Source organism: Gavia stellata, chromosome Z, assembly GCF_030936135.1.
Source record: "Gavia stellata isolate bGavSte3 chromosome Z, bGavSte3.hap2, whole genome shotgun sequence".
NCBI lineage: Eukaryota > Metazoa > Chordata > Aves > Gaviiformes > Gaviidae > Gavia > Gavia stellata.
Window position 1 is genome coordinate 14,758,521 of NC_082637.1, and position 26,993 is coordinate 14,785,513.

At 35.3% G+C, this 26,993-nt stretch overlaps 1 protein-coding gene across 1 annotated transcript in view; it reads left to right on the plus strand.

Moving 5' to 3' along the window:
- The window catches only part of WDR70 (WD repeat domain 70), a 144,618-nt gene that overhangs the window by 37,380 nt on the left and 80,245 nt on the right, over positions 1 to 26,993 (plus strand). Inside the window, exons 10-13 of the mRNA XM_059833437.1 lie at positions 7,846 to 7,905; positions 13,315 to 13,448; positions 18,566 to 18,719; positions 20,514 to 20,590. Coding sequence (XP_059689420.1) covers positions 7,846 to 7,905; positions 13,315 to 13,448; positions 18,566 to 18,719; positions 20,514 to 20,590 — 425 coding nt within the window. The remainder of the gene's footprint in view (positions 1 to 7,845; positions 7,906 to 13,314; positions 13,449 to 18,565; positions 18,720 to 20,513; positions 20,591 to 26,993) is intronic.

The following is a 26,993-nucleotide window of genomic DNA, read 5'->3' on the forward strand; positions in this document are numbered from 1 at the left end:
GTAAGTGGCATGAAAGGGAAGAGGAGATTTAACTCATGCTACCTGTTGTAACACAGGTACTGAATTACTGTAACACAGGTCTCTGAATTGCCTGATTACTCTGAATTTGATACATCATCTAATAAAATATGTTGTATCTGACCTATAATAACATAACAAATTTATTATTTTTAGGCAGTCATGTGTTGGAATGAAGATTTAATCTAAGGTCTTTTCCCTTGCTGGTTAAACCTGACAAAACACTCTGGTTCACATCATAAGAAGAAATTTCATGAGGCTGTGAATTAGATGATGTTGAGAGAAGCTAGTCACAGCAGTGTTTCCGTATTGAATAAATAAATTTACTTCCTGTAGGCATTTGAAAGAAAGTTCATCTACTTAAGCACCTCCTTAATTCTTGAATGCACCCTGGAGTAATGCATTTCAGCTCACTAAAGAAAAGAATGATCTATCCTTAGTCTTCTTGTACTTAAAATGCAACACATGAGTTCTGTGTTGTTTTGAGTGTTACCCGAATTAAAGGATAACTGGGAGAGATAGCATTTTGTAGGGCCCTTCCAATATTTCTGTTAATTTTGAAGGTTTTCTGCATTTGTCATGGAGTTATGAGTTATATGTTTTTCCATGAGTAACAGATATTGCAAGTGTTTCCTGGGAATATCAGCCAAGATGATTCATACCAGTGTTTGCATGTATCCTCATGTTTTCCATAATATTTTCCTTCTTTATCTTTTTCGGGCCAACATTTTAGATAATACACACGCTTAGGCCCTGATTCTTCCAACCTAATCAAGGCACCTATGTTAGGAATTTAGTTGCCTTGCACTCCCTGAAAAGTTCATGAAGAGGAGAAGTCTCGAGATGATTCAGTTTTTTGATACACTGATTCTTCTTTTGGAGTTATCTGTCTCTTTTTGAAGGCTGTATAGGAAGTCTGAAGTAAGTGTTTTCCATATTTGGATGCATCACATTCAGAAACTCAGATTATATGAATCTGGGTCAAACAGAGTTTAATAACATGCAAGTTTGCATCAGAATACATCTGTCAACTCTAACACCTAAAAGAGAGGAAATTAAAAGTTGCTGAAATGTCTTTTCAAATCTGGATGCTTCATTCTGCATGCAAGTTTGTGGATAATGCACTCCTATAAACACAAAAACATTTCTATTTTTCTGTTCTGTAAAATAGCATCTTATCCATCTCTCACAGAATCACAGAATCATTAAGGTTGGAGAAGACCTATAAGATCATGGAGTCCAACCATCAACCATCACTTGTTGCTTGGGAGAAGAGGGGAGACCTTATTGCTTTCTACAATTACCTGAAAGGGGGTTGCAGAGAGGTGGGTGTTGGACTCTTCTCCCCAGTGACTAGTGACAGGACAAGAGGAAATGGCCTCAAGTTGTGCCAGGGGAGGTTTAGGCTGGATATTAGGAAAAATGTCTTTACTGAGAGAGTGGTGACACACTGGAACATGCTGCCCAAGGAAGTGGTGGAGTCACCATCCCTGGAGGTGTTCAAGGAGCGTGTGGACGAGGCATTGTGGGACATGGTTTAGTGGGCATGGTGGTGTTAGTTGATGGTTGGACTTGATGATCTTACAGGTCTTTTCCAACCTTAGTGATTCTGTGAAGAGACCAATGCCCGCCTCTCTGCAACCCCCTTTCAGGTAATTGTAGCGAGCAATAAGGTCTCCCCTCAGCCTTCTCTTCTCCAGACTGAACAACCCCAGTTCCCTCAGCTGCTCTGCATAAGACTTGTGCTCCTCACCAGCTTTGCCCTTCTCTGGACATGCTCCAGCACCTCAATGTCCTTCTTGTAGTGAGGGGCCCAAAACTGAACACAGGATTTGAGGTGCGGCCTCACCAGCGCTGAGTACAGGGGCACGATCACCTCCCTACTCCTGCTGCCACACTGTTTCTGATACAGGCCAGGATGCCGTTGGCCTTCTTGGCCACTTGGGCACACTGCTGGCTCATCTTCAGCCGGCTGTCAATCAACACCCCCAGGTATCTCATTGTGGTTTTTCATATTCTGTCTTTCTATTGAGTGTACACTTGTGCAACCTTAGTGTACATCTTAACTATTTATTTTCACTTTAAGTTATGGAGGAAAATAATGAAAAATTGTGACTTGGAAAACCTGCCCATTTTACAAGTAATATGGTTTTAATCAGTGCATGAGGAGTACCTTGTGGAACAAAACATGAACATCAGTGTGTGTTAGTTTGCAAAATGAGTTTAAAGAAGAACAGAAAAAATCAATTTAAACTCTTAGTATTGTCTTCATCTTTCGTTGCTGTCACAGAAAATTCAGCTGGGTGCCTAACAGCTTAGAACATTTTTCTAGTCTGAAAAGAGCAATTAAGCATGTTTTCTTCCAGATCTGTGAAATACTCCCCTTCACACCCTTTTATCTTTCTTCTAATAGTGGTTCAGACTTAATATTGAAGGATGGAAAAAGATTATGTTCTCTCTGTTCATCATCACTAGGCTTGTACTAGGTACTCGGTTGTGCAAGGATCCCCCTATGAGGTTTGATGCACTTCTGTAACTTCTGTCCCCTGAAGAGAGAAGCATTTAGTTTGTATTTTAGGTGATGTTAGGGAGAGAATACTTGGACTTGTAAACCAAACACACTTGATACAGAAATTAGTAAGCAATAAGAAGCATGAGTTGCTTTTTTGTTGTAACTTCTAAAAAAAAAAAAGTTTAAAGTCATCTACTATTGGCATTAGCATACTGTTGTGCCTAGATACTGCAGCAGTTGGACTGGATTTCTGTGATGCTGTTCTAACAGTTTATTGGCACGATTCAATGGTTTTTTGGGGTATTGTATCTGTCTAGACTGAAGAGCTTGTGGTGTTATACCTCTCTGCTTTGGGAATTACCATGTCAGAAAACCCATCCTTTCTGTTGTGATTGTTGATGAGTTGTCTGCCCATTTTTTTTTTTTCTTCAAATCGCTTAGGAGCATTTTCTTTCAATATGTTACATAATTTACAGCCCAAGCATTTTTATTAGGAGACATAACATTTCTCTTTTTTTAACTACTCCTCTCACTCTTGATTACTCTTTTTTAATAATGCTTATTACTTTGAACTCTTTGCCGAAGAAGAATGGAAGATTGTTATTGTTTGGTTTCAGCACTGTCAGTCTGTGTGTTGGAGTCTAAAATAAAAGACTTTCAAAGGCTCTTTAACTTTCTTGCTCCCCCCACCTTGGCCCCCAGCAGTGTGGCATTTGCTTTTCCATGCAATACAGTCATTTTGAAGGGGAAGAGAGGAGGCTTTAAAAAAACTTCAAACATGAACATGACATATTTAAACAAAATGCTTGAAAATAGTTCTTTTTTCTTAATTGTCAGAAGGCCTGGGATTTGGATGATTACAACATGGTTTTCTGCAAGGAGTCTTTCACTTGGGAGCTTGAATTGCTGCAGTTTCTTAATTAGATGAAGGTACTTCCATCACCATTTGATGCTAGGGTTTTTTGTCCCCCTTCAACTTCCACCAGCTATTCCTGCTGTCCATTAAGAACCTAGTTATTCCATCTGTCTTCTAGTGAGGCAGCAATCATCTGTGTCAGACCACCTCTGTTAAATTTGTTCTGTGAAACCCGCAGTTTCACCAGGAATGGAGAAACCTCTGTAAAGTGTAGCTCTTACCTCCTTCTCTTTGCTCCTGCCCATGAACAGGCAGCATCTTCCATGTAGAGTGTTCCAAGCCAGAGACCCAAAAGAGCAGGGTGTGAGTGTTTACACTTCCAGCAGAAGGGATTTTTTAGTATAGTACTTAAGGTATTTGAAGTAAGTAGTAGCCAAGCCAGCTTTAACCTGTTCTCCTGCTTAAGACAGGGAGAATGCTCACCTTTAGTTTAACCAGTTGTAGTTTTGCATTTTTCTTCTCCATGCTGTACCATAGCTCTGCTCTTACAAATGGGAAGTCTCTTCAAGTCTCCAGCAAGGCAGCATTTCAGGAGAATGCTAAGAACACAGGAGCTATCCAGAAAAGCAGTGTTGTATTTTCTTCCAGGGCAACATATGATCTTGAAATACTTAAGAAAGACAAGATCCTCTATACTGGAATCTAAGGACAGTTCCAAACACAGAGGAAAAAAAATTTTATTCTTTCCTCTGTTAAATTGTAGTGTGGGTGCCCAGAAAAGTTCCCATTTAAGAGTCTGGAGTGTGAAAGGTTACTTACCTATAGCTTGCAAGTCTCTTTCACACAGGACAGTTTCCATTTAGGGAAACACAGACCTCTGCAAACAGAGCAGCAGAAGTGGTTTTAGGCATAAATGCATCATTCTGCCTTTCTCTGGTTGGGCTGTGAAAACACCTGCTGCATCCTTCTGTCTTCTGCTAAGCCCCAATGATTATTATTGCCCATATTCACAATCCTGAGGGTATTGGAGAATATCTTGTAGGATGCGGAAATTTAGATTTTAACTAAATCTTCCTTTTTGTGTCCATTCTCTCACTTGTCTGGTTTGACCTACATCGTTGGTTTACTTGATTTCTTTGTTTTTGTCTTTGATTTGTCTCAAGAGTTGTTGGAGACTCTGACTTAGTTTCAGCCTGTGGTTTCTAGTGGCGTATTTTCCGAATATTTAGGGACACTGGCCCAGTGAATAGAAAGAAGAGTGTTGTCAGGCACAGGAGCTTAACAGTCAACTGGGGCTGGAATTCCCTGGAAAATATGTAACTGCAGACTGCAGATGTGATGCCTGACTTGCAGTGCACCTTTGCAGAAATTACTTAAGTGGTAAGACTTCTCATTTCTGAGAAAAACTGAACTCTTAGGATATACTATTTCACAGACTTTAATGTATATTAATCTTATGTAAGACAGGGAATTGCAAATTTTTGTAAAAATTAGGAGATATTTCCACACCAAAACTGTTTTCCTTTGTTTCTGCTGAAAGAGAAAGAGAAATTTAACATATTCTCTTTTCCTGATATGGCTTAAAAAAAAAAAGAAAACCAACAAAAAAATGCTGTAAAGATTTCATCTCATCTAGTTTTAATTACAGTGCAAATTTTCCAGAACAGAATTATTGAAATAGTAAAATCAATTTGTGCAAACTTAAGAGCAGAAATCCAAGCAACAACTGGAAGACCTGGAAACGCAGGTACACTTTGAGCAAACTCTACCTTTTCATTTTTTCCAACTTAGAGTAATACTCCAATATACATGGGATCCTGATGTTCAAATCAGTATAAAATGTATTAACCATATTTTCCTTTAAGAGTGTGAAAAAAGAATTTTATGGCATTCCTTATTCTTCGGAATGTAATAACTGGGAAAGCGGTAGTTGCATCTGATTTCTGTGTGTGCATAGAAGCATTTGTTGTAGCAGTTTAGAGATATTTATAGCATTCTCAGTCATTTAGGAAGTTCATAGTTAATCAAATAGAATAAGCCACCTTGGTTTTTTTGTAAATGTTTGGCTGATTTGAAGATGTAATGCCAAGATATGTTCCTGGATGTTATCTTAATTTTTTGTTTTGGATAGTCTAAACAGTTACTTTAACTGTCAGCCATCCCTTGGACACTGTAAAGCATAGCACCACTAGCACTTGCCAAATGTCCGACTTTCAGGCTCGGGCTGGTTGATTTATCAGGTGGCAGAACGTATTTCTAGCTGTTGTTCTCCATTAAAGATAAGTCGCCAGAACAGTGTTCAACATGAGTGTACTGTAAAGCAAAAAATTTTTTATGTGAGTGGTTCACTCTTCTCATTAGAAGACTGATTTGGTTATTGTCACTTGGAGGAGCTAGCGATTAAAATTAAATAAGTTTGTTCTAGCATGTTTTGTTTATTAATAATTTAATTTTTTTGTTGGACTTATTGAAAGAACTCCTGAAGTACTTAAGATCCCCTCTCGAAGTTAAACACAGTAGTGGATGCAGTATCGCCATACAATATCTACCTTTGTGATAAGGTATATGAAATGAGCAAACTTATAATATGCCAATAGTGGATTGGAATACAAAATAAGCGACCTTGCAGTGATTAAGTTGAGAATGACCGAAATGCTGTTTCTCCTTCCAGCAACGGATGGTTTCTGTGAAGGCCTTTGATTCACGGAAGTAGTACATCTTTTGTTGTGGGTGATGGCAGTAGGAATCTTGGAAGCTGTTTGTTTCATTTTCAGACTTCTGTTTTTATGGAATGTGCTTAGATGGCAAGTACAGGCAGTAGGTGTTGAGCAGTTTTTTGCATCCTAAGAACAGCAAATACTCATTTGTAGTGCAGGGAATGATGAAGCATGGAAAACTTAATTTGTGTTATAATTACATGTTTGTCCTGGTGCTTTATAGTGTCAGTTGAACAATCAACTAATTTTCATAATCACAGCTTCACTTGGAAATTTTGAGTTACACCTGCTTCTCAACTTGTAAACCACTGAGTCTGTGGAAGTGGCTCTTAATACCACATGGGCTATACCTTTCACACTATCATGTGTAGCTATTTGTAAACCTTTACTGTTACCTTTTCAGACTTAGCATGGACCACAGTTCCATAAATAATATTTTGCTCAGGTGCAGCTAAGATTTCCATGCTAGTACTCGAGTTCTCCTTCAAACACCTGTGACTATTGAAGATGTGCAGATGCTGTGAATGTGAAAACAGAGGGCATGAGGCTTCTGCTGGGTTCTCTCTCATATATATGTGTGTGTGTGAAAAGGGAAAGAAATTACACAGCTGTTTTGGGAATCAGAGCTGTTGTTAATGGCAAGAAGTAAAGTTAGAAGAAGGTTAGGTTTAACTAAACCAAAGATGATGAAAGTTTCAGTTTTATTAGAGAAATAAAGCTGATAGAACTGCAGGATAAAATGAGCATAAAGGAAATCGGCCTTATGCTATAGAGACTTTCTGTGGCAAGCATGAAAAAAAACGGAAGGAATTGGCAGAGATGGATAAGGAAGGAGATACAATGTATAATATAAAGTGTGCTTAAAAATTATTTTAAAACCAGATTTGGCAACAGAAAATTATAACAATGAAGTTAAGCAACAAAATGCTAGATTGTGTCTGTTTTGGGAAACTGAGTGGTACCAGACAAATGAGCATTTTGAGAATAATGATTCAAATGATCTTTGTAGAACCTTGCAATCACTTGAGTACTTTCAGTACATTTCTTTCTGTGTCAATTAGCTGTTTTCTTATTTGTGTTACAGATGTTATTGTGATGTGTTAGATTTTTTTTAAACTGCAATTACCTTCGAACTGTATGTTGCTATTAAATGAAATTCCCTGAATTACATCGACTATGTGATGGCTGTCATCGAAGTGGCAGTTGTGAAGACCCCTGGGAGCTTGGGGATAATGGCACAAGTGGAAGTGGGAAACCAGTCCATGATCTTAATAAAACACGGAGATAACTTAGCTCCTGTAATGAATTTCTAGATTTTTTTCATTAATTTCGTTAACTTGATAGAGTACTTTTATTTGAAAAGACATTGTGTAATAATGATGGATTGACTAAATCACAATTCAAGATTGTTAGGTATTGGTGATTAAGAACCAAAGAGAATTTTAATGTTTTCTAAAGAGGAAAAGCAGGAAACATTTTCCTGGTTTTGTTCTTTATTAAGGTAGTCTCATTTTTTTTTAACAATTATTCGTCACTTTTTTAGGGGTATATCCATGAAAATAAAAATCCGGAATCGGTCACTTGTTTCTCATTTCCCCCTGCTTTCTCTTCCTCAGGATATGGCGGGTGTGAGGGAAAACTTTTCTGCTTTTCTATATACTGCAGTATTGGGGGTTTTGTTTGGTTGGTGCTTTTTTTTGTCATAGCACTATTTTCAGAGATAGATTTTCTTTTTTTTCCAGAACCCTGTCAAGAAAATTCCAGATTCTCATGAAATTACACTCCAGCATGGGACAAAAACAGTAAGTGATAACACATTTTCAACCCTTCTTGTTTTTCTAGAACTGAGCCAGTCTATGAAATAAGTTAACAAATACTTATTGTCAGGCAAAGTTCAAGAAGCTAATTATTTTTCTTAATTTGTTGTCTTAGTCTAGCTCTTTTCTTATTGCAATTGAAAGTGTGTTTTACGACTGCCTCTTCGCTTCTTGTAATAACCCAAACATGGCTCCATTTGACTCAATTGTAGTTTCATTTTCTTCATTTTTGTCAGATATACTCACTGCAATTGTTAGAGTTCCTCTTCTACACTAGACCTTCCTAATCAAGACATAGGTCTAATTTTTGAGTGGTCATGGCTTTCAAAGAGAATGTTGTTGCTGAAGTTTCTAAGACGACTTTGTAGCTTAATACAGGTCTCCTTCCTTTTCCTTTAATCTTTAACTGCTTTTTGTACACCATTCTCAATTTCTTGAAACTTAAAGAACTACTGTCCAACTTAGAACTGTAATTTCTTTGCTCTCAATATTTTTATCTCTGGGTAATCTCATCTTCCAGCACAAATTCAACTGATTTTATGTGCTGATTGATTGAAGATCTATTTTTGTTATTATATGCCTGTGAATGCACTGTCACCTAGTTAATAGAATTCTCACTTACGGCATTCCTGAGAATTTCTTTTGGGGGGGGGGGGGAAGAAAAGTAAAACTAAAGATTATTTGAGAAAAAATGCTTTTTCATGAGGTTTTAAACAATCTACAGAAATATATAATTTTCCTTTATTGGATTTTTAAGAAAACTTGGGGATTCATTTTCTGTTTATGTAATGAATATAATCATACACGTAACAATTTAATGTTCAACAACATTAAATATCTATTTTAAGTAATAAACTTATTCAGTTAACATCTGTATCAAATCATAACATAAACCATCAATAATTTGAGTTTAAAATTTGAATTTTTAATAAATAATTTCTTAATATTTATTCGCCATTTTAAAGGGATTTTCTGGAGGTTAAAACTTAACAGTAAAGATAAATTTTATTTATAAGCTTTCAGGAACAGTTACTTTCAGAAGTGTTTATTCATTAATTTGGCATCAAACTTTGTGGTCTGTCTTGGAGTGTGGAGAGGTGATAAGGCTTATCCATTTGTTTTATCATAGTGCTAGACATGCAGGCATAGAGGGAGGAGAGGAAAGAGGTAACAAGTGTCTTTATAAATGAAAATAGAAACATACTCTCTTTTAAGACCTGCAAGATGCATTGTATTACACTAAACGAAAGTAGAGTGGATTTTTATGCACACAGTGCATGTAATGTCTTTGCACACTAATTTCTACACATACGAGGATTTGCGTACTAATATATTAGTGCAAACCAGTTTCCTATTTTACATGTGACAGTAATTGCTTCTGCAGTATGTTTCTTGAATACATTTCCTAACAACAAACTATTATATAAAAATTTTAAATTATTTTTCTCTATATTAAGCCAGTGGATCTTTTGATAGCTTCTTAAAGCATAAACTCATGTTACTTCTAACTAAAAGGCTTTGTAAAGTGAAAGTTAGAGTTTTGGAAGACTTCTGAGGTATTTTGACTGCATGAGCATGCAGCTGTCATCACCTAGAGCAGAGGTGAATTATAATGTGGGTATATATTGACACGGGGAAACGAACTTCACAACTCACACAGAGTTATAAAGCAGGCATGTTTATTGTGGCGCCGGGTGCAGGGGGATTTCTCCACAAAACTTGCACACAGGGTTAAAATCATAACAGGTATTTAAAACAGTTAACAAAGTTAGTTACGCTGACTGGTTCTACCCTTAATTAACTATTGGTTACTACTTTTCTTACTTCATCTTAAAGTTACAGTTCTCTTTTAATTCACCACGCATGCTCAGAGAGTAGGGGGCTTAATTGGGTTGGGGCTTTTCTAGCTAGAAGGTGTGTTTTTTAGTATTAAAATGAGATTATAATGAGACAAGTTAACTCTAGGGCACTATTTTGGCAGTCCATTCTATTTTTCTAGGATTTGTCCTTGTGCTAATCATTATTGCTAGTTAGCAGAGAGTCAGTGGAGACAGTCTTTTTCTCTAATATGTCTAAGTGCCAGGCGCAGTTCTTACAAAGTATCTTCTTTACATTCTTCTTTCTTACTTTTAACCCTTGTTTTTCAAGATGCCCTGTAACAATATAGCACTGTTGGATTAGACTGGATGCAGTGAATGAAAAGTATTGTTGAAAAAAACAGCTCTTCTACAGAAGGACTATCTTTTCAGTTTGTTTGTTTGTTTTGGAATAATGAAACTACTTACCCATGTCGTTACACACATATAAGGATAGGAGCAACTTCATATCTTGGTGTCAGTGTTTCACCCCAGCAGTTTAAAATAGAGTTTTCTCATTATGTTCATACAGTGTACTGTATTTCAGGTAAACTTATGTATCCCATCTGTACCTCTTCAATCTAATGAACATGGGTTTGATGATGACTCTATTCATGTGCAGCTGAAAAGCCTCAGAAAAGATTTCCCAAGCTGGAGAGTCTTTCCAGAAACCTGCTTAATTTCCTGGTTGCCTTGCTCATACAGTGTAATAGGAGTTACTGTTCCCAATGAAACTTCAGGGATATATATTTATTTCTTTTTTTTTTTCTCCTGACACTTTTGCTACATAGGTGGGTATGAGGTATTCTGAATAGTGTGCTTTGTAATGTCTCATATCGCACCTGCTCCTTCCTGTAGTAGTTATAGTAGAATAGAACACTTGAGTCTATTAATTGAATGCATGATTAATCTGCAGATGTCCAGTTTTTCTGCATGTTAGAAATCATGAATGAAATGAATGGGCTTCAAAATTGCCATGTAAATTGTAAAAAGGGCATTTTTTTTTTTTTTGAAACATGTAAGAGGTTGCATCTGTTTCATTTGAAAATAAAGTATGTCACAGGGACATAATCACGAAGTGGAGTTTAATTCATTCTTAGGGATAGCACAAAGCAGTACGTTTACACATTTGATTCAGGGAAGTAAAGAGAAAAATGTTGAATCCATTAGTAAATCTGTAAATCATATTTTTTTGGGGGCACTGGATTAGGACATCTGATGATCCTTTGCATTCTTTAGAAGGATGAGGTTTTAGACCTTCTCTAAAAGGTAAGATTTCTGCAAGTGAATGCCTCTAAAATAAAGCAGGACAATTAGATTAAGGAGGAGTCAGTTGCCTGGTGAACAGCAGCATGATTTCTGCAACACCTTGGTTTTCTTGAAAGTACTTTTTTCAAACTGTTGGCTATATGTTGGCACTGCATGTTCGAAATACAGGGAGGTATCGGCATGAGGAACAGCGTGAGCCTTAAGGAGAAGATGCCTAGAAATGAGTCTTTGATAAAATAAGGAATACCTAAGTGAACCTTTGCTACATGAAACCGGAAAAACAAAACTTGAAGGAAGTCCATACTCTTTCGTATAGGGAAACCTTAATTTTAGCAAAACAAATTGTCTACCTTAAAGAATGAATTCCGTCCATAACTGGTGTTTTTATTGAAACATTCATTTTCTGTAGGTTACTTTCTCAACTGGGCATGGAAAACGGAACATCTCATGCTAAATTCCATTTTTTAAATAGTGTTTTGTGTGGGAACTATTCAACAGTTTATGTTAAGTTTTAAAAGTCTCCATAACACAGCGTCTATACTAAAGCTTTAAAAAAAAGTACAGTAGTAGGCTGATACATCTTTGAGACACTTTTTTTGGTGGTACTTCTATGTGTCTGCATTAAATCATAGTGACTGTCAGTACTTTTCATGTATACATGTAAAGAAGATACATAGATACATACAGACCATATGCAAATTATTGTAATTTTTATACATCAATGTCTGGAATTTTTGCTGCAGGTTTAGGCATCTGAAAGTAATCGGCCTGATTTTTTTTTTTAAGAAGTTCAGTGTTGCTGGCCTATAGCCATGACACTATTCTCAGTTATCTTTCACTCAGAAATTAAGGCTTTTCCTTCTTTTATTGTGTATACAGGTTTTTTTTGTTTGGTTGTTTTTTTCCCCACACAATTCTCTGTAAGTTTGAATGTTCTTGGTGGAGTGTAAGATTATTTTTTTTCCTTCAGAATTTTATTGCTTATCTCTTCAAATCACTTCCCAGGCACTTTCTAGAACTTTTTTTTTATTATCATTATCACATTATTTTCTTGTGTTGAAGACTGTCTTCCTTGTTGTGGAAGGGTTTCTGAATCTGATGGTTATCTACCTTACATACGTGGGATGACCCAGGTTTTTGTCCAATGGTTAAAAGTCATCCTCTGGTTAAAGTCTAGGTTTTACCCATGGTCTGCCTAACTTGAAATGCCTAATAGAGGTTAAATTATGTTCTAGGGGTTAAAACCTAAGCATGAATTCCATATGAGTTTTATCTTCTAATGAAAACTTTTTCAGTCATTTTAACATTTCAGGTTGGGTTTAATATTGAGTAATTCTAAGAATACTCTTGTTTTACAGGTTTTGACATCAATTTTCAACACTATTGCATGTAGATGACTTAATTTTGGAAACGTAATCTCTATTTGACTTACAAATGAATTTAGCACACTGTCTAGCTAATCTTTTATTAATACTTGAAATTATGATAGATAATGTTTTCACAAGTGAGAAAAGAGAAGAAATAATTTTGAAGGTAGTTCTTCAAATAGAGAATTAAAATAGGATTTTCACTAAAAACCCCATTTTAATCAACCTTTGGTTTGAGGTTAACTAAAGAGAGTGATGAGCATTAAGCATTGTTTCCTCTTTAAGCAGCTAGTTTTTTATATAAAACAAGTGTTTTCTGGTAATTTTATTTGAGCTTTTTTAGTTAAAATAGTATCTTTTCTAAATTTGTGATTTTTTTTTTTAAACAAGTTATACTTCATTTTTTCTTTTTTTTATTCCAGAAGAGAAATTTAACCAAACAACTTATATATGCACATGAACTGTCTTGAATAAACTAGCGCAAAATCTTAAACTGATGGCTATTAAACGCCATTTCAGTATCTTGCTAGAAATATCATTTGTACTTTTGAGAAAAGTCTAGAGTACAATTTTCTTCACAGAAATGAAACATGCCTAAATTCTGCAATGAGATGATTAGAAAGCAAACACTGTAAACTAACATTTCTCAGCTGTCTCCAGTGGTTTATTCAGATTATATAATTTCCATTTCCATTATCCTTACCCCTTCCAAAGAACTCAGACATTATACAAGGTGGTGAACATTTAAAAAACAAAATATAGCTGATGTATTTTAGCAAGAAACTAGCACACTGAAGTATTTTTTTAATTTAGTAGTATAGTGACACCTGAAGAACTGTAGGAAAAAAAATAATAGAATCAAAAAGCTTGAATGATCTGAATTTTAAAATTTTTTTTAATAGGTTTCTGCTTTGGGGTTGGATCCTTCAGGTGCCCGTTTGATAACTGGTGGATATGACTACGATGTTAAATTTTGGGATTTTGCTGGAATGGATGCCTCTCTGCAAGCTTTTCGGTCACTCCAGCCTTGTGAATGGTAGGCATGAAGACCTTTTCACCTAAGACTGTGCTTATGTTAAGCTTCTAATAAAATGCACAAAAGCCTTGTAAATTGGCTTGTTTAAAAGGCTTTTGTATCCCATTGTACTTTTTGTGGTAAATGGAATGTGAACCTAAGAACTTGTCTGCTTATGTCTTTTCATGCTTCTTCCAATGACTTGCATATTTTGCCCTTTTAGAAAGCTATAGGTGAATTTGCAGATGAAATTGTTGATATATATCAGCAAATAGATTACGAACCTCTCAAAGAGTTAGGTTGATTTTCATAGTGATAATCAAAATTAATAGAATACACTTTCTGTATGCACTCTGCTTATATAAAATTAATGAAGAAGACAAGAAAGTTAAAACAGTTGACCCCTTTGTGGAGAGCCTCTGTAGTTGCTGCCAGTATTTCTGAGTGGGGGGTATCTAATTTTCATTACATCCTGTTTCTGGAAGTACTGGTCCTTTGCATTGCACTGATAATTGAATAGCTACATAGGGTGTATTAAAAGAAGTGTAAGTCTATTGTCTTTTTTAAAGAAAAAAGCTGTATATTTATTTACATTTATCTATTTGTTTCTATATACATAAACTTAAAAAAAAATACAGGAACCATTTTTTAGGGAGTGATTGCCATACTATCCATACTGTTCACTGGTAATTCAGCAAGTAAATGACTTTGTTAATTTACTTATTCCAGAGAACTGGAATACAGAACTCCTTCAAAAGGAGTGCATGTCTCATGCACAGTGAACTTGCAGATAAACACATTCATAAATTAATAACACAGTTGTTCTACTAAGGCACTTTCTAATGTCTAACTAATGTGGTGCACTTTATAACATGCTTTGGTACGCTTAAAAACAGATTGAAATAGGTTATGCGCAGTAAGTAGTCCTTAGAATGTCTGTTTTTAATCATTATTGTCCTGAAAAGCTACAGCTGAGTTTTGGTCAGTTTGGAAGGTTAGAATGTGTATAACTAATTATAGAAGTGCCAAGATTCTAGATAATGGAAGACAAGAAAAAGTTGGGGCTGTTAGCCTAAAAAGGAGCAAAATAGAAGGGGAATCTACTGGTGTCCTAAACTGTGAAAAATGAAGAAAATAAGTGTGCTTTGATTAGTTATGCAATTTGAATCTCTTTGACAGACTTATCTTGTTATAATAAACTGATGAATGGCACATTTACTTTGAAAACATAACTTAATAAACATGCCGCTGTGAAATAAATAAATAAAATTCTCCAAATGTGAAGTCACATTCAGATTTTTCTGGCATGAGTTTCATTTACACGATTAATTAGCAGGATGCAAATGGTATTTTCCTCTTCTCTGTCATAACTGAGCAGAAAGAGCTGACAGTCTTTACTCCCACTGTAGGAGATTATTTTAACTGAAGTATTTCCAAATTGAGCAGAAGAGTACATTCAAATTTAATAGAACTTGGTAATAATGGTATAAGAGGTAAATATAGTATAAAACCCACAAGTACAGTGTACGTTAATGTCCCATTTCAAGGAAAACAGTTTGCAAATACATTTGTAACCTCCTTTTGGCAAAAAACGATGATAAAATGTGAGCTTAAAGTGCTTGTTATCCCTGACATGGTTCATTTAGTGTGTTGTAAGTATCTTATAAGTATTTTTATATGAATGTTCGTGGAGAAATGTGCATTCTCATGGTTTGAGTATGTTGAAGTATAAATGAAATACATAAAAATATAAATATAAAATAATATTTAAAATAGAATTGACTTGTGAAAAGTTTAGGAATGTCACTTATGCTGCAAGTCAACAGGTTTGGGTACTAATTTTGGGTTTTAAAAAAATATATTATTTAAATACCCCTTGTGTATCTTTTTATGAACATAAAACTGGAACTATAGCTCTGCCTTGTAAAAAGATGCAAACTCAAGAAAAAGTTCTTCCATGCTGACATTGAGTCATGCTGGTGAGCACTATGTGGAATAGCATATAGCCTATGTGTGTATATATATTCTTATATTATTTTTTTCACTATGAACTATCAGCGTTCACAGACCTTAATTTCAAAGAATTCTGAGGAGTTCTGGTATGGAAGCTTTAGGTGTTAGCAGAAATCCAGTTCTGGAGCCATAAATTTAATTTCAATTTAAGACTAAAAAAGCCTGAGAACAATTAATATTGTCCAGGCTCCACTTGGATATAACCACATCAGGTTACTCTGTTAATTTCTCCTTGGATTTGGGACATAAGGAGGAAAAAAAAAAGAGCCTGACAAAAAACTAGTACCTTAAAATCACACCTTGGTGTTAAAAGAAGGGTAAGGCAAAGCTGTGTTACGTGTGCAGAAATTATTTGTGTGTCACAATTCTACCCATGTACGTAGCTCTGTTCTGCAGGTGCTGGCAGAAAGTACTATGCACATTTGGCAGCTTTAAACCAAAATGACTTGGATTAATGCTGTTAAAAGGAACTGTTTTTCTAAGTTTCCCAAGACTTTTGCTTCAACATTAATGAGAACGAAAAATGTTTTCTTTAAGAACTGCTTCTGCAGAGCCTCACTCTTGGTCATACTCCAATAAACATCTGAAAAGCGGTTAACTTCTGGGGCTGTGCAAATACCCTGCTTATAGAACCAATTTTTGGATATGATTTTAAAAGTCGTGTTGCACAGTCACAAAGGTGTTTGGTTTTTTTCTGTTATATAAAAGTTGTGGAAATCTTTTCTCTCAGACTAATTTTTTCACATGACTGATTTGATGAATTATTAGTTACGTTCCCATTGTGCTAGGTGCTGTAAAATCAGGTGTTCTTCCTTGTTAGAAGAAACTTTAAGTCTAAATCTAGGATGAAAACAAAATTAATTCAAACATGCTGTTACAGAACTACAAAGAAGCAATGAGACGATATTGGTCAAATTATGAACACTGCCATGTTAACAGTATTAATGTCTGTAGTTTTAGTTTCAGTACTTCAGTGTCTGAAAAACAGTTTTCTCGGAAGACTCTGTGGGCCTTTATGTATTGTGGATGCTCTCAGAAATCAGATTTTACTTGTGGGCAAGCTGTTTGATCATATCTAGTGGCCAAATCGTCTTCATACGTGAGGCATGCATCAAGTAAAAGTAATCTTTTACTGTAGTTTTTAAATGTTTATTTTTGATTCTTGTATTTCAGCAATGAAAAGTGCAAAACATGAATCTGTGCTTTGGAGATGTGTTGGGCATTTTCTTTTGACTATTTCAGCATTAGAGTGTGAGAAATATAACTAGATAAGCACTTATTTTGCATGCAGTACTCAGGTGGGTCTCAGGAATATTTTGAGCTTTGTACAAATCATGTGATACAGCAAGAGCGCTTGGAAGTAAAACTGGAAAATTTTTTAATTCCTGAGATATGCTTGTTGCTGTAAAGCTGAATCTGGTGGATTCTTTAGTCTAGGTTTATCAGCTGTCTGCAGAGAATATTCTAGACTGTAGATATTGTTTCTTATGTGGGTTTCCTCTTAATTTTTTCAGTGTTTCCTCTGAGCTTAATGCAGCTGGCCTTCTTTCCCCTGCTCTGAGCAATTATCCATTTTTGCTCTTGAGGCTCAGGATGCTTTTTCAGACGTCGCCTGTGATCTATTTCGGAAATTCCCAGATTTGAGTGTCTCCTTTCTACTAAAAATCAGAGTTTATAATACTTCGGCCAGTTTGGCTGCCAGTTTGTATTACGTAATAGGGTGCCTGAAGCAATTTTTGGCTTTTGAATCATAATGTAATCAGTTTTGCCAAATGTTTTTTGAATGAGAAGCTTATGCTTAGTTTATATTACTATGATCAGTGCAGGACTTGTAAAACATTGTAATATGTATTTTAAGTGTTTTTTGTAGTAACTCACAGTTTGAGGACAGATTTAACAGATAATAGCTATTGCTGGGTCAGTCATGAAGTCACTACCATGTAAGACGTGAAACGTTAAGTTATTAAGTTGCAAGTTGCATAGTCAGTTTTGTTGATCATCTGAGTGTTAATTTTACTGATGTGAAATTGTGTTAAAAAGAAGTTTCCTTAAAGTTACTAGGATTTTGAATATACATGGTTATGTTCTTCACCAAAAGGAAGGTACTCCTTTGAGGACAGTTTGGATGCCATGGAAATCCAAATCTAGCTGGCAAATGCATTCCAGTCCATAATTAGGGGTTAATTTAGCTGCAGAGCTGAAGCATTACTGTAAAGTAATGTTATTGTGCATATTGTGTTAATGTGCCAGGATATAAATTCTGGCAGGTGTGGAGTGGATAGACTGTTTGGCGTTCTTTGCCAGCCTTGTAATGGAGTATAGCCGGGTAGGGGATCAAAGGGATATCTGCAATTGCAGGGAACGTTGTTCATAAAGCAGAATGCTGAGAGAAGATGCTGAAGCTGGAAATGGACTTCTCACTCATCAGCCATCTTCCCACTTTCATCTTGGTATTATTCCATGATTTCTGTCCCAGGTTTTCTCAATCAATAGAAGACATATGTAAGAAAACCTTTACAGCAAATGAGCAATCATCTAAGACAGAGTAGACTATGCAGATTGTTATCTACTGTCATGTTTCCAGGGTTGATGGTATACTGAACTTTAAGACTGTGATGAAACTGTAGCTCTGAACATAGAAAAAGATTCAAGAATGCTGACATACAACTGATTTCCTGGTATGCAATGTACAGTGGAGTTTTATGTAGGACTACAACATCCTTTTATAGTAATTTATAGATGACTGTAAACCCACATGTTGCTTTTGAGAAGATGAAAAAGAAAAGAGCTGATTGCGATACATACTGTTTCTCACTTGGAGTTATAAGAGCATTCTTAAAGTTAAATATGTTTGCCAGAAATGACATTTTAGGTGCCAACTTTGTAAATAATGTGCTGTATGGTTGAGGAAGGACATGTGACATGTACACACATACATGCAGTGGAACAAAAAACTTTAATCCATTGATCTCAGATTTTTTTTTTTCTCCACGTTTTTGATACAGGAATGTATATGGGTCTATTTGTGCCATACATTTTCTCACCATTGACACTTTTGTTTTAGTTTAGGCTTACAGGAACTGAAGTTAATTGTAACATTTTCTTTCTTTTTCTCTTCTTTTTAGTCACCAAATCAAATCTTTGCAGTATAGCAGCACAGGAGATGTCATTCTTGTTGTGTCCGGTAACTCTCAGGCAAAAGTTCTTGACAGAGATGGCTTCCCAGTTATGGAGTGCATAAAAGGAGACCAATACATTGTGGATATGACAAACACAAAGGTAAAATCAGAAATTAATTGAATGCCAGAAGACTGACAATATAGTGTATTTCTGCTCTTAATGAGATACTTAATGAAGTTCAGTAAGGAAGAATGCAAAGCCCTGTCTCTGGGATGTGATAGTCCCGTGTATTGATACATGCTGGAAGTTGTGGGACCTTCATCCATGGAGGTTTTCAAGACCCAGCTAGACAAAGCTGTGGCTGACCTGATCTGGTGTTGCCTATAATCTGAGTTTGAGTGGAAGGTTGACCTAGGTGAACTCCAGAGGTCTCTTGCAATTAATGCTTCTGTGATGCTACATCAAATTCATCTATTTGAAAGTGCATCTTGTAAAAATTGTCAGCTTCCCCCATGCCCTTGTCCAACGAACCAAAAAAATTAATAGAAACTATTGATCTGGTTTAGTCTCTTGCTTTCTTCTACCCTCCTTTTGCTGATACAATTTACCTCTTTCAAGGCATGGGTTGGAAGTTGTTACTATTGTTACTTGCATGCCATGAGTGTAAAACTAATAAGGAACAATGTGTACGTTTTTAATGGTAGTTAAAAATGCAAATGGAGAAGGGTTGATTCATAGTTTCAAAGTATTTTAATAACAATTGATTGTATTTTGACCATTTTGCCTTCGTATTTCCACAAACCATATGAGACAAGGATTCTGTTTATATAGATGATTTAAATTCAGGTCAGTTTTTTTAAATGGCTTAAACCTAAAAAGTAATGATAAAATCTACTGCTCAAACTGATGATAAAGTTGATTTATTTATTGCTTGTAAAGTATATTGCCAAATAACTAGGCTACATGCTGTTTTGCCTAAAGTTGTTCTTGTCAGATGACTATTTCTTTTGGCTAGTGATATGTATATAAAACCATCAAATAGTAACATCTGCTTTAGTTCTTGTTTACATAAAAATAATTCAGATTTTCCTTCTTTTGTAAACTTCTAGAATTCCAGTGTATTGTGGTCCAACAGTCAAAATGCTAAAATATTTGTTACATCGCCCCATTAACTTTTCAGTATTTCTCTCCATATTTGTGCTTTAGCAAACTGAAGTAATTCCATCGTTGCAGGGGAGTAGTTTCCAAATTTCTCTTTGAATGTAGTCAATGAGCGTGTGCCTGTACTTCAAAGAAGTAAAGGCAACTGGACAAAGACATTTTATATTCATAGTCACCATAATGGCAATCATTTACCTTGGATAAAATCTTTACCTTCTGTTTTTTCCATCCTAAAGAAACAGGGCTGACTACTCAATTTGCAACTTCTAATCATTTATGAAAAAGTCACCTGAGGTTAAATCCACCTTGAGTCTTGAATTCTGTTTCCTCAGTTTTCTCCAACAAGATCTTTGGCTAGTGTAGCTTGGCACTGAGTATGTATATTGTGTCACCCTGATAATTCTTTTTATGCCTGTTATTTTTGCATAGCTTGGAACAATTTGCATACACCTATTAATGCCTATTGTTTCATCCTTTCTCTGCATTACAGTTCTCCCAAGAGAAAAAGGGGAGGTATGATTCCATGCCATTTTCTGAAAGAAAAAATATAAATAGAAGAATGGCAGGGTTTTTATAATTCAAAAATAGAAACAAGCAAGGATGAAATGCATTAGAGTACATAAAATTTGTCAAATCGTGGTGATGTCAGTCAGCCGTTGCTGTGATCAGAAGGGTCTGATTCAACCCTCAGTTTTCATGTGATCCCTCTTGAAGGATTTGGAGTGAAATTTATAAAATCTTGTAAGACATCTTACAAAACCTTGTAAGACCCCTTTGTGTTTATTTCCTTAGGGTCACACAGCAATGCTCAATTCAGGCTGTTGGCATCCAAAAATAAAGGAAGAATTTTTGACATGTTCTAATGATGGGTGAGTATTGAGGTCTATCTTTTGTCAGCGTTTATTTGTTTCAGCTGTAGATGATTAACATATTTTGCATGTATTATTTTAGTTTTGTAATTTAAAATTATTTGTAATGTTATTTCATGAAAGTTGTTGGTTAAATATGTTTTTACAAAAATTCTTGGACAAAATTTAACTTTACCCAATATATCTTCAGAGTAGAATAAGTCCTGTGTAGAGACTCAAATGTAATTGAAGTTGCTGTGAAGACAGAGTATTTCAATTGGAAGTTGCAAGTTTTATGTTAAGTGTAATTGAATATTGATGGATATTGTTTGGCAAGTGTCAAAGAGACTGTTAGAAATTATTTTTTGGTTTCAGTCTTGATCTTTGTGGTTAGAATCAAACTGCAAAATGTCACTGTGGCAATTGCGTTAACTAATAAAGTTACTGCAGCTATCAGTAGCAAGGTCATGAATGATTTTTGAATGGATGTTTGAAATATGCAATCTGCTTTTACTCCAAAGTGACAGTGAGTAGGAAAACTGAATTGCCCCGTTAAGGTATCTGTAGTGTGGTCTGTGGTAAACAAGTGTGGTCCATGGTAAACAGAAGACTCCAATTATCAGTTACTGTAAACGTCCTGGGTTTTTTGGGTTTTTTTGCAAAAGGGACCAACTTCCTGGCTTAACACACAGGTACATGAAAAAATGATTTTAATAGGAAAATTCACAATTTCTGATAAGAGTGTGGCAGAAGGAAAAAACCTTAAATACTACAGTGTGCTTTGTAGAGCAGTTCAGTTGTAAAGATACGTGCAAGTTAAGCCAACTATATATTTTTCCAGCTTGTGGACACAAAGGTTTTACTTCATAGTAGAAATACTTATTAAATGGTAGAATAGATACTTTAAAAAGTTTGTTGCTCTTTTGTATGTAGTTAGACATTAGTACAGCTTCTTAATTAGGTTGAACAGTTTGTAGATAGTGAAAAACAAATTAATGTATTATAACTTATGAAGATTGTCTAATTTTGTCGTGTCTAAGCAAGTACCTAACTAATATACCAAATATGGATTCAGTGCATCCCTGATGCTTGAATTGAAATGGTCTGGTCAAGTAAGTAAAATTCAGATAAACACTACTATAAATGACTGCATAATTGCATTTTCAGAGACACTACATGGCTGACATTACAGGAAAAGTATTTTAAACCTATTTCATTATGCTTCATGCTAGTGACAGGTCTTTCCAGGATTTGGACATGTCATGTGAAAAGAAACAATTTGATTGCTTAATTTGCAACACAGGACTTGAATGTTAAAGGCAGTATTCCATCTGTGAAATTTAATAATAACAGAAACTATAAAGTCTCCAAAGTTTAATCGGTTTCTCAGAGGGATAATCACCTCTTTTGATTGGCTGGTTACACTGTGTTTGATGCACCCTGGGATGCAGTTTGCCCTCTTGGCTGCCAGGGCACACTGACTCATATTGAGCCTGCTGAACTAAGAAGTAGGAGTCTAAGTAGGGAAGGTCATCTGATTATGCCAGTGTCTAATGAGCTTGGAAAAGTTAATTCAAAGAGATAAATAAGTGTTGTTTTCATTAATGATGTTGTGTAAAGGTTTGTTAGTGAGTAGCACACCTTTGAAAATGTGTGTTTCATTAGTAAATGACAGCATTTGTTGGTATTATACAGTATTGGGTGAATTTCTAACTTCTTTTGGTGGTGGGTCTTGCCATTGCTTTTATAATGTTGAAGAATGCTCAAGTGGAAATGTGGCTTTAAATAAATGAATGTACTGCCTAGTGATTTTTTGAATGAGGAAAAATAACTGCTGTAAGATTGCTTTATTATGGTAATTTCATAGAGTATTTTGCTTAGCAAAGTAACATTAGAACACTTAGGTTTCGGAGCAGAGATGGTTAAAGATAAAGAAAGAAATGGGCTGTACCAGTGAGAGATAATTGAGAACTGTTATTGATTTGTGCTTAAAGGAAACAGGTTTTCTGAATTTTAAGTAAAAGCAATTTAAAATGTTTAAAATGTTTATACCAAGCATTCCAGAAACTAGAAATTTTGTATTTTGTACTGATTATTCTATAACTTGCATAGAATATGTTTATGGATGTGACTAAATGTTACAACTGTCTATATCTATCTCTCTGCCTGTCTAATTTTTTACATTTAATCCAGTATTTACACCTGACTCTTATATGTTGAAGAACTGTATTTAATTGATTTATAGAGCTAGCTTTTTTTGTTTGAGTCAATAAATTTGTACTTCATGAAACACTTGCAGAAATACGAAACTGTTGAAGACTCTATATGAAAACTTGGTTTATGTTGCATGCAAAGCAAACAAAATAACTATAACAGAACTTGAACTTTGGAGACGGTGGTCTTACCGGGGCAGACCAAAAGACTACCAGTCTTTAGTCTAGAGAGAAGAGTTCTAAATGGGGACAGGATGTGATCAAAGTTTGCAAAACATTCAAGATGGCAGACAAGCTGAAGGTGGAACTGTTGTTTGCCAAAACATCTTACACTAAGAGACATTTGTTGAAAGTGGCTAGAGTTAAGTCTAAAACTAATAAAAGAAAATTATTCTTTCTGAATGCTGTCCAAATATATTCTGGAATGTCTTGTTACAGGAGGTTGTGGTGGCAGTTTTAAAAAGGGATGAGAAATTCTTGTTTAGAAGGGCTCATAAATAGATAGGAAATGCAATAGGCATTATAAGATCTCTTATATAACAGTTGTGGATAGTGAGGGGAGAATGTAGGGAATAAATCATAGTGGCCGGACTTGGTCAATGTTATTGTTGCTTTGATCAAAGACTGAATACAGAGCTAAATGAATTATGGTCAGATTTTGTTGGATGTTTCTTACATTTTTATATGTTCTTCAGTAACAGTTAATAATTAAGATGGAATTTCACGCTATACTACTGTTGGGAATGTAGCGTGTGGATTGTTCTCAAGATATAATGCTTTTGCAGTCGTTTTATATCTAAAGTTGGTGTGGTTTTCATGCAAATAGGTTAACTGTTGGTAAGGTCTTCTCTCTCAAGAAGGACATTGAGACAAAGCCCAATGTATCTTTATGTGGCTTTGGTACATAGAGATTTTAGGTAAGACCGTTTCATCTAGTTTAAAAAAATAAGTCTCCCAGTCTTGAATCAGTCTTTCTTCAGGGCAGGAGACCTGCCTATATCCAATTTTGACATTCCTGACATTATACACAGATGTGATTTGTCATTCACCATCCTCAGCATATTCCTCTCTGTCATACTTCATCAAGAAAATCTGTATGCATGGGAGGAGAAATTAAAAGCTTTACAGTATTGTACATCAGAGGAGGAGAAATTAAAAGCTTTACAGTATTGTACATCAGAGGAAAAGGTGAAATCAAACACCTACTAATCTCAAAGTTTTTTATCCTCACAGTGCACTGCTGGTCTTGTATACAGTGAAGATGAGCTCTGGAAATTTTGCAGTAGATTTCTGCTAGTTTTGTTCTAAAATTTGTACTAGGCGTTGATGTAAGATCAAGTTACTTGAATTACCGTGACTACTCTGGAACTTTTAATAGGGAACGTGGTGCTATCTGTATCTGTAGATGTTAAGATTTAATCCTCACATTGGAAGAGGAACTGCCACAACTGGCATGTGTGGAGAAGGACACCTAACACTGAACACCAAAATGGGACCCTTTGGAGGGTCAATCCTGAGTGTATGGATGTAGGAGAATGAAACCAGTGTTGCCTTTAATAGGCATGAAGGAAGGTTGAACATCTTCCAGTTTTGCTGGCTTTAGTCTCTGTTGGACATCACGTGACACATTAAAGCAAGGCAGTATTAGCTCTTAAATAGAGACTTCTCCACTCACTTGCCAGTATTTCTGTGTGGAGAGCTTCTGTATACTCCAAACCTGGTTGCCAGAACCAACACCTGTTTTTAAAGATGCTTGCAAGAACAGGTGTAATGGTTTTCAGTTTAGCGTTTATAAGTTTGGAAGCTGCTTAAAGTAACAGTTGAAGCACGTGTGTCATGCTCCTTGAAGCATGCTGAATGGCAATGCCTGAGGCTGAAGGAGAAGAGGAAAGAGGGGAGCACCTGACAGGTGTTAATGTACTGTTAAACTCTAATCTGTATATTCTGTGCTTCTAGATAACATTTGCACCACCTTTAGAGAAAACAGTCATTCATAAACTGACTATTAGAACTATTTACAAATTGTGGGGTGTATTTTATCTGACTACTGTAGCATTTGCATTGTTTGTCTTTTTAGTTGAATGGTTGTCACTTGCATGCAGTTTAAAAGTAAGGAAAGAAGATTGTATTTTCTGGTTGGTATGTTGAAAGCAGGAGTTTTCATGAAGCATAAAGAAGTTAAAAGGCAAACTTTGCAAGTAGACTTGTGGAGTCAAAGGAAAATAATGCATTTTAAATGTGTTTTAAATAAATGCTTTCAAATTATTTTAAATAACATAAAAAGAAAAAGAAATATGGAACTTGCTTTAACTCAAATTCTTACTTGGGGATAGTCTTTAAATGCACTTGACAGTTTCTTTTGAAGTCATACTATCCTGGCCTAATAAGTAATTCAAATGAAGGCTATTAGAATAGCTGTTGTAAAAGAAGTATTTTGGGATGGTCTGTTTCTTGTGATTTATTCATGCCACTCAAATTTGCTCTACATTTAAAAAAAAAAAATAAATTCTATAAGTAGGTTTTGACTATAATGAATTATAATTTGTGGTTATTAGGCTATTTGTAAATTTATTACTTCAGACTGCAGATATATGGGTTACCAGCAGGGAGTCTCAGTGTGTTTTGTATGACTGTTCAAGGACACAATGTTGAACTCAGAAAAGTCTACATAAGAAAAAGACACAGTTCCTTCTGACTCCTACATGAGAGAAACAGAAGCTGGTCAGCTTACACACTGGAATGAGCCAGACTCTAGACCTGGCAGTTACAGAATAAGTCTGAAAAAGCCTCTTGTTAACGTGTATGAGTTCATGTCCACTTATGCATATGTTAGTGAATACATATAAGTTACAGTAGCTCACTTCATTTTGTTTTCCTTGAAAATATTCCAGATGATGGCTTGTTAAAACATGTGATACCATATTTTTTCTTTTTTTATGTTACAGTAAATTTTAAAAAAAACCCTCTTATTTTTAAACAAATAATTTCATTATTCTTGAATTAGAGATGAATAATAATTTTGTTGGGCTTTTACAGATTGTTCAGAGTTTGTTAGCTTTTAGTTGCAGAAGGAAGTAAGAAATTTGTAATTTGGTAATTTGGTGATTTAACCTTAAGCATATGGATGAATAACACTAACCTCGAAATTTAGCTTAGGAGTTCTTGATTTGAATGTATTTTTTAACAAGGTTAAGTCTTGTGCATATAGTCTCAGAACTGTGTAATGTTACTTTTAGCTTTCCAACATTTCAAGTGATGAGAGTAAAATTGTATCAAAAGGAAAGACAGACATAGAAACTCAGCTGTCTTCTCCATGGAACTGCAGTAATTCTGTCTTTAAAAGTTTGCCTTACAGATATAATATTTCCAATCTTCCCTGATTTGGCTGTTGTTAATTCATACCAACCTTTTCACTGTTTCTAAAGCATACATACAAAGCTCTTTTCAGTATTGGTAGTGATTTGATTTAAACTTTCTTCTTGCACAGGCTGTCTTTTCATTTTTGGCTGTATGTTGCCTAGAACTTTAAATACCCCATAGCTAATATTGAAAGATCAGTCCCTTTTAATTGCATGTGCTCCTTGCCATTCTAGATTAGGCTCAGATACAGTGTGTCATCAACATCTGTCTTTTTCATAATGCCTTTACCACATCATTCAGGCTTACTTGGAACATACACTTATTAAGGCAAGGATCTGTCAATTTATCAGCAGTATGTTGAGCATGTCTACAGAACTGCAATAAAGTTTGTTGTAACAGAAATGCTAACATTAATGCATTGCCTAAAAGTGAATGAAAATTTTGAAAATAAGAAAGACTTTAAAAATCATTCTTCTCTCTGGAAATACACCTGAGCAGAGTGACCTAAAAAAATACCCTGTGTTTTCAGACATAACTAACTCTTCGTTTACATCATCCCAAAATATCAGTTGACTTCTGTGTTAAAACAAAGGAGGAAGAGGAAACGGATAATACTGTTTTTGTTATTTGGGTGTTTTCTTATCACAAATGTGATAGGTAGTGCTGTTTGACTAAGCAAGAGAGCTCAATGATATTAAATGTTCCAGCAACAGGTGTTCTATGTCCCTACTCTCATATATTTTTTCCTTTCAGAAGTAGAATTGCAGCCAAACTTGACATTTAACAGTCCTGAACTTTGTGATTTGTCATTGCAGCTAGGGCTGTAGTTGCTTAACAGCTGGTTTGCTGTA